We start from the raw sequence: 17,457 nt of genomic DNA on the forward strand, positions 1-17,457 counted from the left end.
CTGAGGCAGGAGGACCATTTCAGCCCAATAATTCCAGGTCTTTTTTTTTTTTTTTTTCCCCTTTTGCTGTACTAGGAATCAAACCCATCCCATGCCTCATGCTTGGTAAGCAAGAGCTCTACCACAGAGGACACAGATATAAAGCCCCAGTAGAGTACTGGGTGTGGTGGTGCACTCCTATAATCCCAGGGACTTGGGAGACTGAGGCAGGGGGATCACAAGTTCGAAGTCAGCTACCTGGTAGATCAAAAAGTTGAAGGTAAACACAAGAACCATAGTGACGTGACTTCAACTCAGTGTGTTTATACTTCAACTAGGAATTGTGCATCACTTTGGCATTCTTTTCTTCTGTATCAAGTTTCAGAGGCTCAGTCCATGGTGGGCTGACTCCATAGCTCTGGGCCAGAAGGGAGGCAGAACATCATGGTGGAAAAGTATGGTGGAGAAAGTGGCTTAAGACACAGCAACCAGGAAGCAGAGGGCACCAAGTTAATTATTTTTGAACTAAAAATGTTAACACATGAGCTGGATCCTTAGCACCAGATAAAAATAAATAAATAGACTGGGGGTCAGCAGTAGAGCACTCGCCTCTCATGTGTGGGGCCCTAGGTTCTATCCTCAGCACCCCATAAATAAACAAAGGTATTGCATCTATCTACAACCAAAATAAAATATTTTAAATAAATAAATAAATAAAGGTATAAAAAAATTTTAAAATGAGTTCATTACGGATTAACTTACTTAGAAATAACAGGATCTTTAAATTTCTTGGTTTAATTTCTAATGTAATAAACAACAGTAAGTATAAATGAATGCTCTTTGAAGGTCCTCAGTAACTTTTTTTTTAAGCAAAAAGGAATTCTGACACCAAACAGGTCCAGAACTGCAGTCCTAGAAAAACTCAACTCACTAAACTGATTTAAAAAAAAAAAAAAGAAAAAGAAAAGAAATAGAAAATGTAAAAAGTTCTTAAAGAAACTGAATCTAGGGCTGGGGTTGTGGCTCAGTGGTAGAGTGCTCGCCTAGCACGGGCAAGGCCCTGGGTTCAATCCCCAACACCACATAAAAATAAATAAATAAATAAATTTTTTAAAAAAGAAACTGAATCTATAATAAAGACTTCTCCTGAAGGTAATTCCAGGTTCCTTTTCATTGGTGAATTTCCCTCCCCCAATTATTCAAGGAAGTAAATAATTTACACGGAAATACCTAAGTATGCTGAGACATAAGGCAGCCCTTGATGAAAATAAGGCAAATGTTGGAACTTATGTCCACCTTGGTTTCTGTTGACTTTCTGTTCTGGGTCTGCCTCTGATGCATTCTAAAAGAAAACCTCATTTCTTAGGTGGCCTGTTTTTTAAAAACAATACTCGATTCCTGGGAAGCTATGCAGATATATTTTGGATATTGTGGTCAAACTACTTTGTGTGCACTGTGTGACAACCATACACAAAGCAATGGGGAACTCTATTCAGGGATGTGTTCCAATCCATCAGAATCAATCATGGTAACTATTTCTCTTGCCAATGACAACTTCAGAAAATCAGGACAATGCCAAATTTAAGGATCCTGCATATGTCAAATCTTATATTAAGATGAAAAGAGAAATGTGCTAAGGCTTCCAGGAAATGATCCCTCTCAAGGCAGATAACAGGAAGTTGTTTCTCCCTTTCTGGAAAATGATATGTATAGAATGAAGCCCAGAACGACAGACAGCTGACTCTTGCCAGAAAGGAGGCTAGCACATACGAGGGTGGAATTGAGAGAAGCAGATATACAGAGTTAGAGTATCAAGTACACCAAAACTGAAAGCCTCACTTACCTTTCATTTTGTAGTAGGTTCATATCCTTTTTCAGTAACTTTGAATTGGGTTTTCACTTTCTTGCAAATGTAAACATCATAAGTAAATTAAGCATAGAACTCATTAAAGAAATAATTTCATATTGCAAATGTACAGGAGTCATTCCCAAGTTTATAAGCTAGACAAATCTGCATTTTGTTTAAAGAAAGGTTCACCTTAGACATTTGTACTACACTGCAGAATTACCACAGTGACATTTGTGGCATATTGTATTATTTTGTATTGAAGGGAGAAGCAAGTAACACCCAGGAATTCATCCTCATGATATGTCAGGTGAACTTTATTCCTTCTAGCTTGGCTTCACTGAATCAATTATCAGGGAAACACAGCTGAGGTGTAAGAAAAGAGGTAGAACCCTTTACAATAGGTATACGTTTTAGAACAAAGTTGTCATACAACCCTGCAGTGACAGTCAGTTCTAGCTCTCTGCAAGAATGTTGTGATTCCATAAAACATATAAACAGTACTAAGAACATTATACTACAAGATTTTACCTGATTAAAGCGGCTTGGGTATCTGCTTCAAGGTAAGACTGGAGATCACAGGCTTGGGTTGTGGCTCAGTGGTAGAGCGCTTGCCTAGCATGTGCGAAGCCCTGGGTTAGATCCTCAGCACCACATAAGAATAAATAAATAAAATAAAGGTATTGTGTCCAACTACGACTAAAAAAAATAAATATTAGGAAAAAAAAGTACTGGAGATCTGGAGTATTATATGGGCCAGTTGTTTATATATCTATCCATACAATGTTCTTGAAGAAAAAATGAATCCTGGAGAGTTTACTGGGCACTGAAACTGAGTAGTTTCTTAGGTCTTCCAGACAAGACAGATTCATCTCTAGCCATCAATACTTATGTCTATTTTAAAGCAATCTAGGTATCCTCTTGTACCAAATTATATGTACATTTTTCTGAAGTATGCAGCTTACTTATATTTAGTTCCCTTTATTAGTTCTTCTTAGTTATAAATGACAGAATTCATTTTGATAAAATTATACAAGCATAAAATATATCTTATTCTAATTAGGGACCCATTCTTGTGGGTGAGTACAATGGTGGGATTCACTTGGGTATTTCCACATGTACACAGAAAAATGTTAGATTTATTCTGTCTTTAGTTACCTTTTTAAAAAAATATTTTTAGGAGCAGATGGGCACAATACCTCTATTTTATTTTTTATGTGGGCTGTGGATTAAACCCCATGCCTCACACATGCAAGGCAAGTGTTATACCACTGAGCTACAACCCCTAGTTGACTTTATTTTTTTTTTTGGTACCACAGATTGAACTCAGGGGCACACGACCACTGAGTGACATCTCCAGCCCATCTTTATTTAGAGACAAGGTCTGAGTTGCTTAGTGCCTCACTTTTGCTAAGCTGACTTTGAACTCATAATCCTCCTGCCTCAGCCTCCCGAGCCACTGGGATTACAGGCGTGTGCCACCATACCCTGCCCTAATTGCCTTTAAAATTTTTTTAATTTTTACTTTTTAGTTGTAATTGGACACAACACCTTCATTTTATTTATTTACTTATTTTTATGTGGTGCTGAGGACTGAGCCCAGGGCCGCACACGTGCGAGGAGAGCACTCTACCGCTGAGCCACAACCCTAGCCCCCCTAATTGCCTTTTTGATAAGCACATATGAAGAAGAACATTTAGTGTAAATGCTGACCATTTAACCAGGAAGCCATACTCAGTTGTGTCCTCACATCACAAGGAGCTGTTTTTCCCCACCCAGGGGAAAAGGCACTTACATGGTGAGAGTCACTGGATCTTTTCTTTGAAGATGTGTTTCACTTAACCAGCATGTTTCCTGTCACTAAAGAGAAGCACTGTCCTTTAAACTAAATAATGCAATGTTTCCAGTTATGCCACTGTGATAAAGAGGGGAGACAGCAAAAGGGTTGGAACTTTACTGCAGTTAGCACTAATTTGTATCCTGCTGGTCCAATTACTAGGTAATATCTTTATGCATTAAAGGCTTAATAAGTAACTTAATCAAGAAAGTATGTCTAGTCTCACTGTTGGTTTGTATCTTCTTTAAGTGTTATATGCAGAGTCACTGAGTGAGTACACACTTGTACACTAAAAAGCTGGCACCTGCCTTTGATGACCATAATCCAGATGTTCCTTCCTTTTCCCATAATGTAATTTAGTAAGTAACTAACATGTTTTTGCCATCCTAATGTTCCATCTAATAGTGTATCATTAACATGCAACATTCAGATCAATTCAGAAGATGTAAAGTACCACCTTTCAAACAAGAGTAGTGAAGGAGATCCTCTTTTAACCTGGATATGTATTCTGATCTACTGAGCTGAACTGCGTGGTTTAGGCCAAAGCTTCTGTTTAAAATGATTACTTCAAAACCAAGTATATGTTTTAAGAATACATCATATAGAACATAACACACTCTAATTTTTCTTAATTTGACAAAAATGGACAGAAGGCAAAATGAAAAAAAGTTTATTTCCTGTATTTTATCCACTGTCAATACTGTATTTTGATGCAACATATTTGCCAAAAAAACCCCTCAACTTTTATTTTCCATTTTAAACAACTACAGTATTTACAAGTTGTTTGGAATAACACTCAGACACACACACACACTCACAGACACACGCAAGTACGTATATCCTTACCTCTGGTTTATACTGAATGCTGGTAAAGGCAATGAATACTTTCCAGAGCCCATGATCAGAAAAGGGAAACCCATTTTTCTTCCTCATATCTACTCTCCTGGATAGCTTTTAATATTTCTCCTTTCATTTCCTCATGCAGAGCTCATTGCCAGACTTGTACAGGGTTAACGTAACTGATTTTTACAATTTAATTTTACTTAAACTATAAGCTTTTAAAAAGCATAAGCAGATATGACCCCACCCATTTTCATTATTTTGGTTGTATAATCAAGCTTCATATATAAAAAAATCTTGTTCAACTACAAGTACACTAAACTCGAGAGTCATCTGGAGCAGCCATCTCATTCTCTGTCAGCTCTCTATTCTGACTTCCAGGGCATCACCTCATCTTTGCAGGCATCACCCAGGAATTCATCCTCATCACATGTCACATGACCTTTGCTGCTTCTAGCTTGGCTCCACTGAATCATAAAAGGTCAGGTACAGAGCTGAGGCGTAAGAAAATGGTAAGACCCTATATAATAGGTATAAGTCTTAGGACAAAGTTGTCATGTGACCTTGCAGTGACAATCAGCTCTAGTTTCTCCAGAGTGTTGATTCCACAAAACGGCAGGTAATGAAATTCAGCTCACAAATGAGTTATATACCCTAATTCAGAAATAATATGTGGCATATAGGCAATAAAGAGAAATTCTTAAACACATAATTCTTGACAGATGACTGGTGAGGTGATTCATAGCAGAAAATATACCTCTGTTTCAAGCAAAATTAATACTCTATTCATATTCTAACAGATCTATTTTATAATAATCCCTTTCCAATTATAGCTCTTACCTAAACATTTAATAAGATTAAAAGAAGTCCTGGGTGTTTATCAACTAATCTATTCTTAAGAGAAATGAAGAAAAAAGGGGCTAGTTTTTAAATATTTAAAAAACCCTACACATACTCAGTGTAATATTAAAATTTATGCTAAGTACATGGTAGTATCTAATTTTCCTTTTTCTCTTGATCAATAAAATTCAGTGTCCACATAAATTTGAAAAAGAAAATTCAAAGTCCACTAACAGGTTCTAGGTACCTTGACTGACATTATTCTTTCTACTCATCTTAAGAGTTAAAGGAAAACTGTCTAAAATTAAAAGGGATATTTTATGCCTTATTTGATATGTAGCATATCAAAAGAAAAAAAATTAACTGGGTCTGTGTCCAAAGTAATTTTATATGATTATTTTACACTATAATGTAAAAGAAAATGAGAATGAATACAGAGGAATTTAAAAAACAACTAAGAGGCTGGGTGTGGTGGCGCACACATATAATCCCAGCAGCTTGGGAGGCAGATGCAGGAGGATCGCGAGTTCAAAGCCAGCCTCAGCAATTTAGAGAAACTAAGAAACTCAGTAATACCCTGTCTCTAATAAAATACAAAATAGGGCTAGGGATGTGGCTCAGTGATTGAGTGCTCCTGAGTTCAATCCCTGGTACCCCCCGCAGAAAAAGACCTAAGAAATATCAGAAAGGGATTAATTTATATTCATAAAAAATAATTAAAACAAAAATAAAATTAAAAAATAGTCTGGGGTGCTCGGGATATAGCTTTAGTTGGTAGAGTGCTTGCCTTGCATGCACAAGGCCCTGGGTTCCATTCCCAGCAATGCAAAAAAATAAATAAATAAATAGTCTGGGAAGCAGTTTATGTTTTGTAGCTAGTAAACATAAAGTCAAAAAATTCTTACATAAATCTACTACTATTTTTTCCTCAAGTCACATATTTGTTTAGGACTAAGAATGCTTTAAAGTTAGCTTAAATTAAAAGACAATTTTAGATACTGGACAAAGTCTTACGTTTGAAAACACCCAGTTCTAGATGAACAGCTCAATATAGCAGATGAACTTCTAAGCATAAGTGGAGGACGCTGTTTAAAGCAAAGTGGGATTTATTCAGGCTGAGTACCCTCACTTAGATGTGAAGCTGCGATTTATATTTTGATAGGAGATGGAAAAATAAACTAATCCAGAAGGAATAATACATTTTCTTAATAAGCTACAGTTTCCTATATGAAAACTTGTATTTTCCTTGGCTGACATTTGGTGCCCAAGAATTTTCCATATATCCTTCATAGCAGAAATATTGTCTGATATCTTCTGTTTCAAGATTAGAAATGTTTCAGATATCATTGAAATATTTTTCAAAATATTTCAAATCTAATGGAATGTAATCCTCCAGTAATGTAGGCCCAAAGAAGGCAAAACACTAAATTTAAAAAGTCTGCTCACTAATTTCCTAAAAGATAATCTCATCTTAAAAATACACAGATAGCCTCATGAGGACTCTCCCAAACTCCATAAATATCAACATCTTATGTTAACCTAGATTCTTGGTAAAATTAAAGCTCTTTAGCAAAAAAGTCAACATTTAAAGTTTTATCAAATATTGAAAATGGTATAAAGAACTCACACCAAGGTATAATGTGGAAGGTAAACTAAAGCTTAATCTGTAGTAATACAAATGTTTTTTGTCACTAAATAAGAGGAAAAAAACTTAAAAAGACAACAACTTACAACTCATTCCAGTATTATACTTTCAAAAGGGAGATAAAAATCAAACAAGAAAAAACAAAGACTTCAATCATGCAATTCTACTCTAAGGAAATTAAAAAAAACACTAGTGTTTTAATCTCTTTGCTTTCAAATTATGAAACTCTGAAAGTTTTGGTGATAACGAATCAAAAACACTAATGTATGTTTAAGCCCTGTACATTAATGAAAAAGTTTAAGCAGAGAATTTAAACCAATAGCTCACTATTGTCTAGAAGAAGAGGGGACAGGAATAAGACATTTATAGTCAATTTATTATATAGAAATATATACTTTCATTAATTTAGATCAGATTATTAAGACACAAGTCTTTCTTCAATTTTTACTATTTCCCCTGAAGTAATTAGAAAAGTGTTATGATTTTTTAAAGACTTTATCAATTTTAGATTTAAAATATAAGAACATGGCTTCTCTTAGGGCTCCTTATATATAAATTTAGTAAAGAGTTATAACAAAATCCAACTTGTTTCAAGAAAAATGCCCACCAACTGCTATCCCAAATTAAGACTCAATATGTTTCATACAAAATCCAGTTTTGCATTTGAAATCTAAATTTTCAGAGTATCTAATGTATCAATGAGGGGAGGGGTGGTGGTGAACGGCGATGGCTAGGAATAAAAAGAATTCTAGCCCTTCTGATGGAATCATCTGAAGTTCAGATTATTTTGTTCCTCTTTGTGTGGAAAATGGATTATCTTCCATCTAAGACTGAAAAGTCCACTTGTCTATCTAGGCAATGACCATGAATAAATCATATTAATTTTAGAGAGGGAGCAAGCAGGAGGGAGCATAATCCCTTTGAGAAGATTTAAAAATTAGATATATCATATATTCAGTTTTAGAAAAAAAATACTGAACTTATTCTACACCACAGATTTGCCAAAATGAGGCAAAATATACAACATAATGACACTATCAGGAAAATATACATTTTCAATGGTCAATTTAGAAGGGTTCTTTTGTGTAAAACTTCAGTAAATCATTTGACAAATATTTTTAGACAATAACATTTGCAAAGTATGAAGTCTATGGAAATGTTAACACAAGGCACATTGGGTTCTGAATGGCCAGAGATTTTAAAATTACCAAAAAGGAAAATAAGAAGGTTTTGAGTGGAAATGTCAAGATTCTTTATATCAGCTATTAGTTTTCATTTCCTCTACTGCAATGTTATGCTATACTGTGGTATCAACACAATAGAACTAGTAGGAAAAACAGTTCTCTTCTGTCATCTTATCAAAAGATACTACAAACCTGTGCGGTCCAACACAACAGCCACTAGGCACATAGCTACTGAGTATTGTGAAATATGGTCAGTGCATGCCACAGGTTGAAATGCTAATAACCTGGGCATACTGAATTAAATAAAATGTACCAAAGTTAATTTTACTTTTTTTTTTTTTAAACTGTCTATTCCCAATGGGTAGAAAGATGGCTGCTCCCAAATGCTCAGAGGAGATGTACAATTTTCTTTGGAGTTTCAAATTGAAGGGAATTTTTAATTTAAAAAACATTGAAAGTTGCAAATTAAATCTAAGTTGCTGTCCCACATAGCCCAATTGTAAATCTGAGTTATATATTTCCCTGAATACATACTTTAAAAACCGATATAATTTATGAGACAACATATGAATTAAGTCAATTTCACAGTTATAAATATTTCAAATTACAAGCATACAATATAAGTTATAGGAAATAAAATTCAAGTAATAGAAAAAGAAGAGGGGGAAATTAAAAGCAAAGTTATTAAAGAGGGATACAACAATAAGAACTGCACCATTTGGAGAATTTTGTTTGAAAAAAAATTTTACTTGAGAAACTGAACTTCACGTGAATAACTTCAAGAGCTAGGGACTCTTAAAAGAAAAGGCAATCAGTTCTTTCTTTGAATTCCTGGACATTCATCTTCTTCTTTGAAAAGCAAAAGCATTTTCTTCCCAGAACTGACCTGGGCAAAGCATGCCCTGAGCAGGGAGTTGGGTGAGCACATACTTCAAGGGCCTCATCCAAGATGTGGACACAGTAGCTGGCAGTAGTGTTCACATGACCGATCCACTGATCACTAGCTCCAGGAAGTGTCAAGATGAAGCTATATGTATCTTGAGATTTTGTATTCATCTTAGAGAACACATCCAACATACTGGCATGAAGTATACAGACTACCAACAGAAAAATGAGCAGCACAGTTCCTGCCAACTATGTTTATCAGGAAAGGAAGGGTTAATCCCAAAGGCAATTTAAATAATGGTATTTTATTTTATATATATAAATAAATGTTCTGAGAAATCTCAGAATTTAGTGCATTGTTGTAAAAAATTAGTGCAGTTTTCTTTAATTAAAGTTTTTAGCGCTCGAGGAATAAGAAGATAAATCTATGTCTGTTCATCGTCTCTCACACTGTACATTTAATTTTTATACTGCTAAGTGTCAAACCGAACGCTTCCACAAGGGTCTTTTGTGAAAATCAAGGTCAATGGATTTTGTGTTCCATAACAACACATGGCAATTCTTTTTGGCAAAGAAATTAGAAAAATATGAAATCATAGTTTAGAAATTAAGAGTTTGTTGATTTAAAGCATAGGCAATGCATAGGAAAAACTTTTTAAAGATGTATTTTAACAGAACTTTATCCTCCATGCAAAATGTTTTCTTGTGGTTAACTTAAAAAAATATTTCAGCTTTATTTGGGAATGGAGACAATGACAAGAGCCAGGGTGAAGGGGGAGGTGCTGAACCACGCCACTATTCACCAGTCTCTCCCATATAAGATCAAAGTGATCCTGTGGGCATCTTCTGGAAGCTCCTCTTTTTCCAAGGTTTTGGAAGTGAGAGGGAAAAGAAATTTGGCTACAAAACACAAGCTCACACTTCAGCCCCAAGTTCTAGTACCCCAGTTTCAATCACAGTCACGTATTTATCATCAATCTGGACCAGAAGCACTGCCTTGTCGATGTGGGATCTCGTACCTGGGTCTCTACTGCAAGGCGCCCATCGGTGAATCACCTAAAGACTCAGAACAAAAGAAACAGTCAGTGGTGGAGTTGCTGAATGTACTCACCTACTCTTTCCTTTGGGAGCAGAGAGAACATTTTGTTGAGAATCAAGCTCAAAGACATAAGCCAGTCCAAACCATGCATACAAGTCGCACTACAAAAAAAAATGCTGGAGAACCAGGCATCTTCAAAAGAAGACTTACATGGCCTTCCATGCCCTCCTGAGGACTCCAGTCTTTCCAGCTGTTTCTCCCAGCTTTTAATCGAATTCCCTCATCAGGCCACTGTAGCTCTTTCCTTTTTGACAGGTTGATCCCTTCCAGAATTTGGGTGGGATCCACAATCTATATTTTAAATAAACAAGGATCATTTACAATTCATTTTCTCTTGATGAAAAATACTCCAATTCCAAATAAAATTTCTTTTAGGGGACTCTGTATATTTCAAGTTCTCTGGCTCATTACAGTGGAAAAAATTTCTAAAAAACCACATCCCCAATTCTTTTCAGCCTACTGCAGTGGCTGGGTCAATGCTGAATGGGGAACAAATATTGCAACTGCTTGATATTCATTTTTAAGTTGGTAGAAACTTTTTTTTCAACATTCATTCAACAGTGCTTTAATCTTCTGACTAAATACTCTAGAAGATATATTTTTATGAGAGTTCTTCACTCAACAAATAAGACATAAAAACAAAAAGAGCAACAGAAAGGAAGACCTCTGGGCTTACTCACTTGGACTCTGTAAATCACTTCCCCTTTCTTGGCATGTGAATTATTTGCAGGACTTAAGGTGTTGCCTGGCTGGGCATCCGTGGCACTGCTCTGACTCCCCTCTGTCCCAAGAAAGCCCACGAGGGTGTGGTGTTTGCAGGCGGGGATGCTTTGGCTGGAGCTGCTTGAAGAAGGAAGGCCATGCTGTACACAAGCCATCCCACTCTGACCGGAGGGCTCCATCTGGTTCACCATAGATAGGCGGGACTGGATGGATGATGGCAAGTTTCGAAGTGATATCTGGCTGGTGGAAGAGCGCCGACAAGGCACAAATCCTGTGGTGGACATCCTGAGAGATGAATGCCGGCTGCTGTAGCAATAGGAAGACTGGCTGGCTACAGAGGCCCGAGCAGGGGACTGTCTGACAAGGCTCGACTGCACAGAGTGAGCACTGTGGCTAGTGCCTGCGGGAACAACAAGGACAACCCTCACTGGAAGTGCAAGAAGTAATACAAGGTGCTTTCATGCTGCAGTTTCCAAGACTTTCTCCCTCATTACTTGGTAAATTTACTTGGTAAAAACTTTTTAGTTACCAGAAAGAGAGACATAAATAACTTACAGCAAATGTCAGGGTTGGGATAAATCCTAAACTATCTTTCACAGAAATATTTCTTAAGAATATTTCCTTAATACATCAGAAATAAAATATTTCACAGAAACAAGACAGTCAGAAATATATATTAAAAAACTGCATAATCTCACTTGTATGTATAAGTGGAATCTAAAAAAGTCAAACTCAGAAACAGAGAACAGAATAGTTGTTGCCAGGGGAAGGGAGAGAAGAAATGGGGAGATGCTGGTCAAAGAGTACAAAGTTTCAGTTAAACAGTTTTAGTAGATCTGGAGATGTGCACAGCATGGTGACGACAGTTAGTAATAATGTGCTATCTGCTTGAAAATTGCTGAATGAGCACATCTAAAATGTTCTTACCACAAAAAAATGGTTAGTATGAGGTGATGGGTATGTTAACTAGCTTGATTCAATCATTTCACAAATGTATTCACATATCAAAGCATCACATTATGTACCACAAATATATATAATCTTTTTGGTGATTAGAAAAAGACAAATGCTTATGAAGGACCTGGCATGTGGCAAGCTCTATAGATACTATTTCTCCAAGTATATTAATGTCCTTTCTTCTATTCCAACAAGCAACTGCCTCTAGAGAGAAGTGAATCCTACCCTGATTAAGGGATTACCACTGAATACAAATTATCAGTGACAGTGAATAGCAGGCTTTTCCATATCCTTTCTCAAGTGGCTTGACATGGTTCTTCAGACTTGTCTTTTTCCTGACTCATAAGAGTAATGTGAAGAGTATTAGGAAATAATCATTAGTTATACTCAAAACTTAGCTATGGGTACTTTATACCTGAAAATAAAAAGAGCTAATAATCAATGTTAAAAGTAAAAGGCACATTTAAAGAAGCACATTAAAAGTTTCTAATTTTCGGGGCTGGGGTTGTGGCTCAGTGGTAGAGCACTTGCCTAACGCATGTGAGGCCCTGGGTTCGATCCTCAGCACCACATAAAAACAAATAAATAAAATAAAAGTTAAAAAAGTTTCTAGTTTTCACTCTGAGGGAAAAAAGAACAGGGATTGAACTCAAGGGCATTTGACCACTAAGACACATCCCCAATCCTATTTTGTTGATTATATATATATATATATATATATATATATATATATATATATATATATATATATATACTGAAGAGTCTTAATTCTAATCCAATTATATATTTTTTTAAAAAAATTTAGTAAAAGTTTTAAAATTTTATCTGATCCATGCAAAGCAGTAGGAGGAAAGGACAGTGCTGACTCAACTGCCCAGGTACACAGAAACAACAGAAGCCTGATTCCTAGTGCACACCAGGTAGATGGCAGGGCTCCTGTCAAAGGTGACTTAGTAAAAGTCTTGGGCTAGGGAAATTTTTCTTACACAGGATACAAAAAGTACTAATTATAAGGGGAAAGATTAGTGGATCACTCTACACTGAAATTAAAAACTTCTTATATTAAGTGAAGTAAATTAAACTCAGAAGTCAAGGGTTGTGTATCTTTCCTCATATGTGGAAGCTAGAGAGGGAAAAAAAGGGGTGAAAGGTGGGGAATCTCATGAAAATAGACGAGAGACCAGTAGAGTCGAGGACTAAGAGGAAGGTAGAGGGGAGGTACTGAGAAACTTAATCTACACAATTATATCGTTCATATATGTGCATGAGCAAATATGTAAAAACGAATTCCACTATTATGTGTAATTATGATGCACCAATGAAAAAGAAAAAACAAAATAAATAAAATTAAAAACTTTCTTTTTTCTTTTTGGTGCTAGGGGATACCCATCCCTTTTTATTTTTAATTCAGAGACAGGGTCTTGCTAAGTTGCTTAAGGCTTCTCTAAGATGCTGAGGCTAGATCTGAACTCACGATCCTCCTGCCTCAGCATCCTGAGCTACTGGGATTTACAGGTGTGTGTCATCGCACCAAACACAAGCCACTCGTCATAAGAAGAAAATGAAAAGCCAAGGGAAGAGATATTTCTTCAGTACAGAAAATTAATGAAGAGTTCAAATACAGAGTATACAAAATATAGAATAACAAAACAAGATAACCAGGTAGAAAAATAAGAAAAAGAAATAACACATCATTTAAAAGTTCCCAATTTTGGATATTAGAGCAATGCAAATTAAAACAATAAAATCAAAGACAACCCTGCCCCCACCTTTGCAAATAGGGAGCAGAGAGGAAAACATGATGATACACAAGCAGGGAGGATGATGACTCGATGACTTGGCATTGCTTCACAACTGCTGAGTATACCAACCAGTGAGAAAGTTTTCTGGAAAGACTTTTGGCATTAGGTATCAAGAATCTTTCTCAAAAGTTCTGTCCTAGTGATTTCATTTTTAAAATATCCTACCTAAGAAAATAGTGATTATAAAGCTTTATATGCAAAGAGTATTACAGAAAAAAAAAAAGTTGCTGTTCAATAGATGTTAAATAAAATATTATATTAGTCTTTAAAATGGCACTTTAAAGAATCTTTGATACCATTAATAAAATGTTTATATCAAATAAAGTAAATATATATTTATATGTCAAGATTTTACATATATAAATTATTAATATAAACCTGGGCTAATGTACAGTTGAGTGTCAAGCAATAGATCTACTGATCTATTTCCAAGTAGATAATTCCTCTTTCTACACACATTAACTGGCCCCCGTGGCTAAAAGGTTCATATTACACAAAAACTTTCCTCATATTACCTAGAGTTGGAGGGTAAGATGTAGCAGGTGGATAAAGTCCAGTTCCTGATCCCTGCCCGGGATTTCCAGAGCTTCCTTGGGACATATTGCTGTGGGGATCACTGGCAGTTGTTGCATTGTTACCAACACAGGAAGTTCCACCTCCAGTATCAGAATCTTCAATATTGCCACCACTGTTACATCCGGCTCCACAACCTTTCCTTAGTCTAGGATAAAATACCAGAGTAGGAAGCATTATCCCAAGATTACTTCAAAATATAAATTCATTATTATTTTTCCAGGTATTCTGAGCCTTCAAAGTCTTTTTTTTGACATTACTGGGTACTGAAACCAGGGTCTTATGCATGCTAGAAAAGCTCTGCACTACTGAGCTATACCCCCAGCTCTGTTTATTTTATTTTGAGACAGGGTCTCACTAAGTGCCCAGGCTCACCTGAAACTTGGGTTGCTTCTACCTCTGTCTCCAGAGTGACTGGCTTTACAGCGTGCATCATCTTGTCTAACCCACCTTTAAAAGTCTATGATGTAAGCAATAATAGGAATAAAAATCTGTTTTCTAAGAGTGGCTTAAGTACTCTATCCCTCTTCTGCTCAATGCCTCAAATCTTTCCAGTCTTCTTCATTTTTATATCCTTTATCATCTTTGCTAACCATAATGAAGAACTGTATAAGACACAGTTGCACCATTAAGACCTTAACTAGATTCGGGCACAGTAGTGCATGCTGTAATCCCAGCGGCTCGGGAGTTCAAAGCCAGCCTCAGCAACAGCAAGGCACTAAGCAACTCAGAGAGACCCTGTCTCTAAATAAAATACAAAATAGGGCTAAGGATATGGCTTAGTGGTCAAGTGTCCCCTGAATTCAATCCCTGGTACCAAAAAAAAAAAAAAAAAAAAGAATCTTAGCTAGAAATAGCTTTTTTTTTTTAGGGGGGGGGCGGGTACCAGGGTTTGATCTCAGGGCACTTGACCACTAAGCTGCATCCCCAGCCCTATTTTGTATTTTATTTAGAAACAGGGTCTCACTGAGTTGCTTAGCCCCTTGCTTCCGCTGAGGATGGCTTTGAACTCGGGATACTCCTGCCTCAGCTTCCTGAGCTTCTGGGATTACAGGTATTCACCACCACACCTAGCTGCAAACAGAACTCTTGGCAGTGTCTGTTCACTGATCCCTGAAGTGTGCAACCCCTGAAAACCTGCTACTGTAGCATACTTCAAGAAAGACGCTGTAACCATTTTTCCTTTTTTTGTTTTGTTTTGATGTTTAAATGTCTTGGTTGGCCATGATTGTCTCTTACTGGCAGTGAAAGTTCTGCATTCCCAGAAAGCTCTCAGTCCTGGGTAGATCAGAACAGCTAGTGACACTGTCTCTGTGGTATTGCTCTTAGGGGGAAAGAGCTTAACTTCTTCAAGATTAATTCCAGCACAACAGGCAATTTTTAAAGAGAAAATTTCTTTGAACACTATCCTGGATTTCTATGTTCCGTCTTCTGTTTGGACAGGGACCAATGTTAAAATGGCAGAACTTTGCTCTTTGAGCACTGGGTACTTCCTGGAAAATTTTTAAAAATTCATTTAAGAGTTTCCTGATCTAACCACCAGATCCTGTTTTCCTTAAACTCTGATATTAAGAATATGAACAATTGTTGAGAAACTGAAAACAATGTTCTGCAGCATATCTTTACCATCCACCAAACTACGATGCACCTATACCGTATAGTATAATTTACTACTCAAAGGGCAGAGAGAAAATTCACATGCACTCTTGAGCACACTAGAAAACTGAGATTCCGGCAATGACTGGATTGTTAAAAAAGCAGCAGATTTTCTGCATCTCATGACCACTGAGTTTCAACTTGTAAAGAGTGCTCCCCCTACTGCAAGAATAGAGTGATAACAAAGCAGTCAACTTGCAAGTTTCTTCAGTGTTTTCTTTTAATTTGTCCTGTCTGCTGTCTGATTAGTGGCAACAGAATTAAAAAAAAAAAAAAAATTAAAGGATCATTCAAGGTTCAAACACTAGATCAGCGATTCTTAACCAGTTACATATTAGATTTATCTAATAAGATTTTGAAGATAAAAGTGCTGAATAATTCTAAACTTCCTAAACTTTACATATAATAGAATTACATTGTGCCAAGGCATCTACATTTTTTTTTTCTACAAACTTCCCAAGTAAAGCAAATGTACATTGTCTAGATAATGAGGGTCAGGATATACCACCACAGAAAAATACAACCCCATGGCTTACCTATGCCAGGTTGACACTACGAAGTTTCTGATATTTCCCAAGCTGATAGGTCCCCCAAGAATTTCTTTAAGCTGTTCATGGCTATCAGAGTAAGAAGTTGTCAGGGGTGAGACAAAGATTGGGTAGCCAATAGGTTGGTCACAAGATGAGTTTATCATGTTTCGTAGAGCTTGCTTTGCATTCTGGATGCTACCTCTCTCTGGGTTACGATTGCGCAGAAAAACAAGCTCCTGCTGTTGCCCAGCCCAAAGACCTCGGACACACTCCTTGTTCACCTGGAAACCAGAACATGTGGATCAAGTTAGGGGCGCCAAGAATACGATTCAGACAAACAGCAGAAATGGGAGGGATACAAAAGAGAGAATGCCAACCTGCTATGAAAAGTCTGAAACAAACACGAGTAGATCACATTTGAATAGAAATTAACCAGTTTTCTTTTGTTATTAATAGATTGTTAATAAAAAGCACCTACAGAGCACTTTTTCTGTCTCACAGATGTTATCAAATAAAATGTTCATTTAATTTCTTTTTAATTGGTGAAAGACTGAATTTAGTGAACATAAAATGTATCTTTGATAGAAACGAAAGGTAACACACATTTCAAGTTGAAAGGGTGTTCATGATATTAGAGTATTGATTAAATGATACAGATAAAAATTAATCGTTCCAAACTACCAAAATGTCAGAAAGTAAGGCTCCTCCTATAGCCCTGAGATGTCTAAACAAACACACAAACACACACACACACACACGGAAAAAGAGTGAACCATTTACAGTTAGCTTCTAATCACTATTTAGCTATACAATAATTTTGTAATCTAGGAACTGAAATTAATAATATGGTGCAGACTTATTAAGAGATGCTGCCCAGATCGATATATAAAAGATAAAAAGACCTGCCGTATAATGAATATAAGACTATCAACACTGAAATAGGAAAAATTCTAAGGCTTTACAATGCAAAAGAAAAATTTTAGGACAGAGAAAGTTATTGACAAGAAAAGTTAAATTAAGTACTCATAAATAGTAAGTGCTAACACAGTATGCCAAATTTA

The 17,457-nt window shown here is 36.3% G+C and overlaps 1 protein-coding gene across 6 annotated transcripts in view; it reads right to left on the reverse strand.

Annotated features, from left to right (window-relative positions):
* Positions 1 to 4,316: 4,316 nt before the first annotated feature.
* Positions 4,317 to 17,457, reverse strand: part of Pcnx1 (pecanex 1) — a 154,478-nt gene continuing 141,337 nt past the window's right edge. For all 6 annotated transcript variants that reach the window (XM_046440992.2, XM_046440991.2, XM_046440989.2 and 3 more), the window contains 5 exons: positions 16,403 to 16,677; positions 14,153 to 14,358; positions 10,836 to 11,278; positions 10,306 to 10,446; positions 4,317 to 10,112 (listed from right to left, as the gene is read on the reverse strand). In XM_046440992.2, coding sequence (XP_046296948.1) covers positions 9,972 to 10,112; positions 10,306 to 10,446; positions 10,836 to 11,278; positions 14,153 to 14,358; positions 16,403 to 16,677 — 1,206 coding nt within the window. In that variant the 3' untranslated portion in view covers positions 4,317 to 9,971. The remainder of the gene's footprint in view (positions 10,113 to 10,305; positions 10,447 to 10,835; positions 11,279 to 14,152; positions 14,359 to 16,402; positions 16,678 to 17,457) is intronic.

The sequence above is a fragment of the Marmota monax genome, unplaced genomic scaffold (assembly GCF_021218885.2).
Source record: "Marmota monax isolate L192 unplaced genomic scaffold, Marmota_monax_Labrador192_F-V1.1 WCK01_AAM20220418_F8-fsc00017, whole genome shotgun sequence".
Classification (NCBI taxonomy): Eukaryota; Metazoa; Chordata; class Mammalia; order Rodentia; family Sciuridae; genus Marmota; species Marmota monax.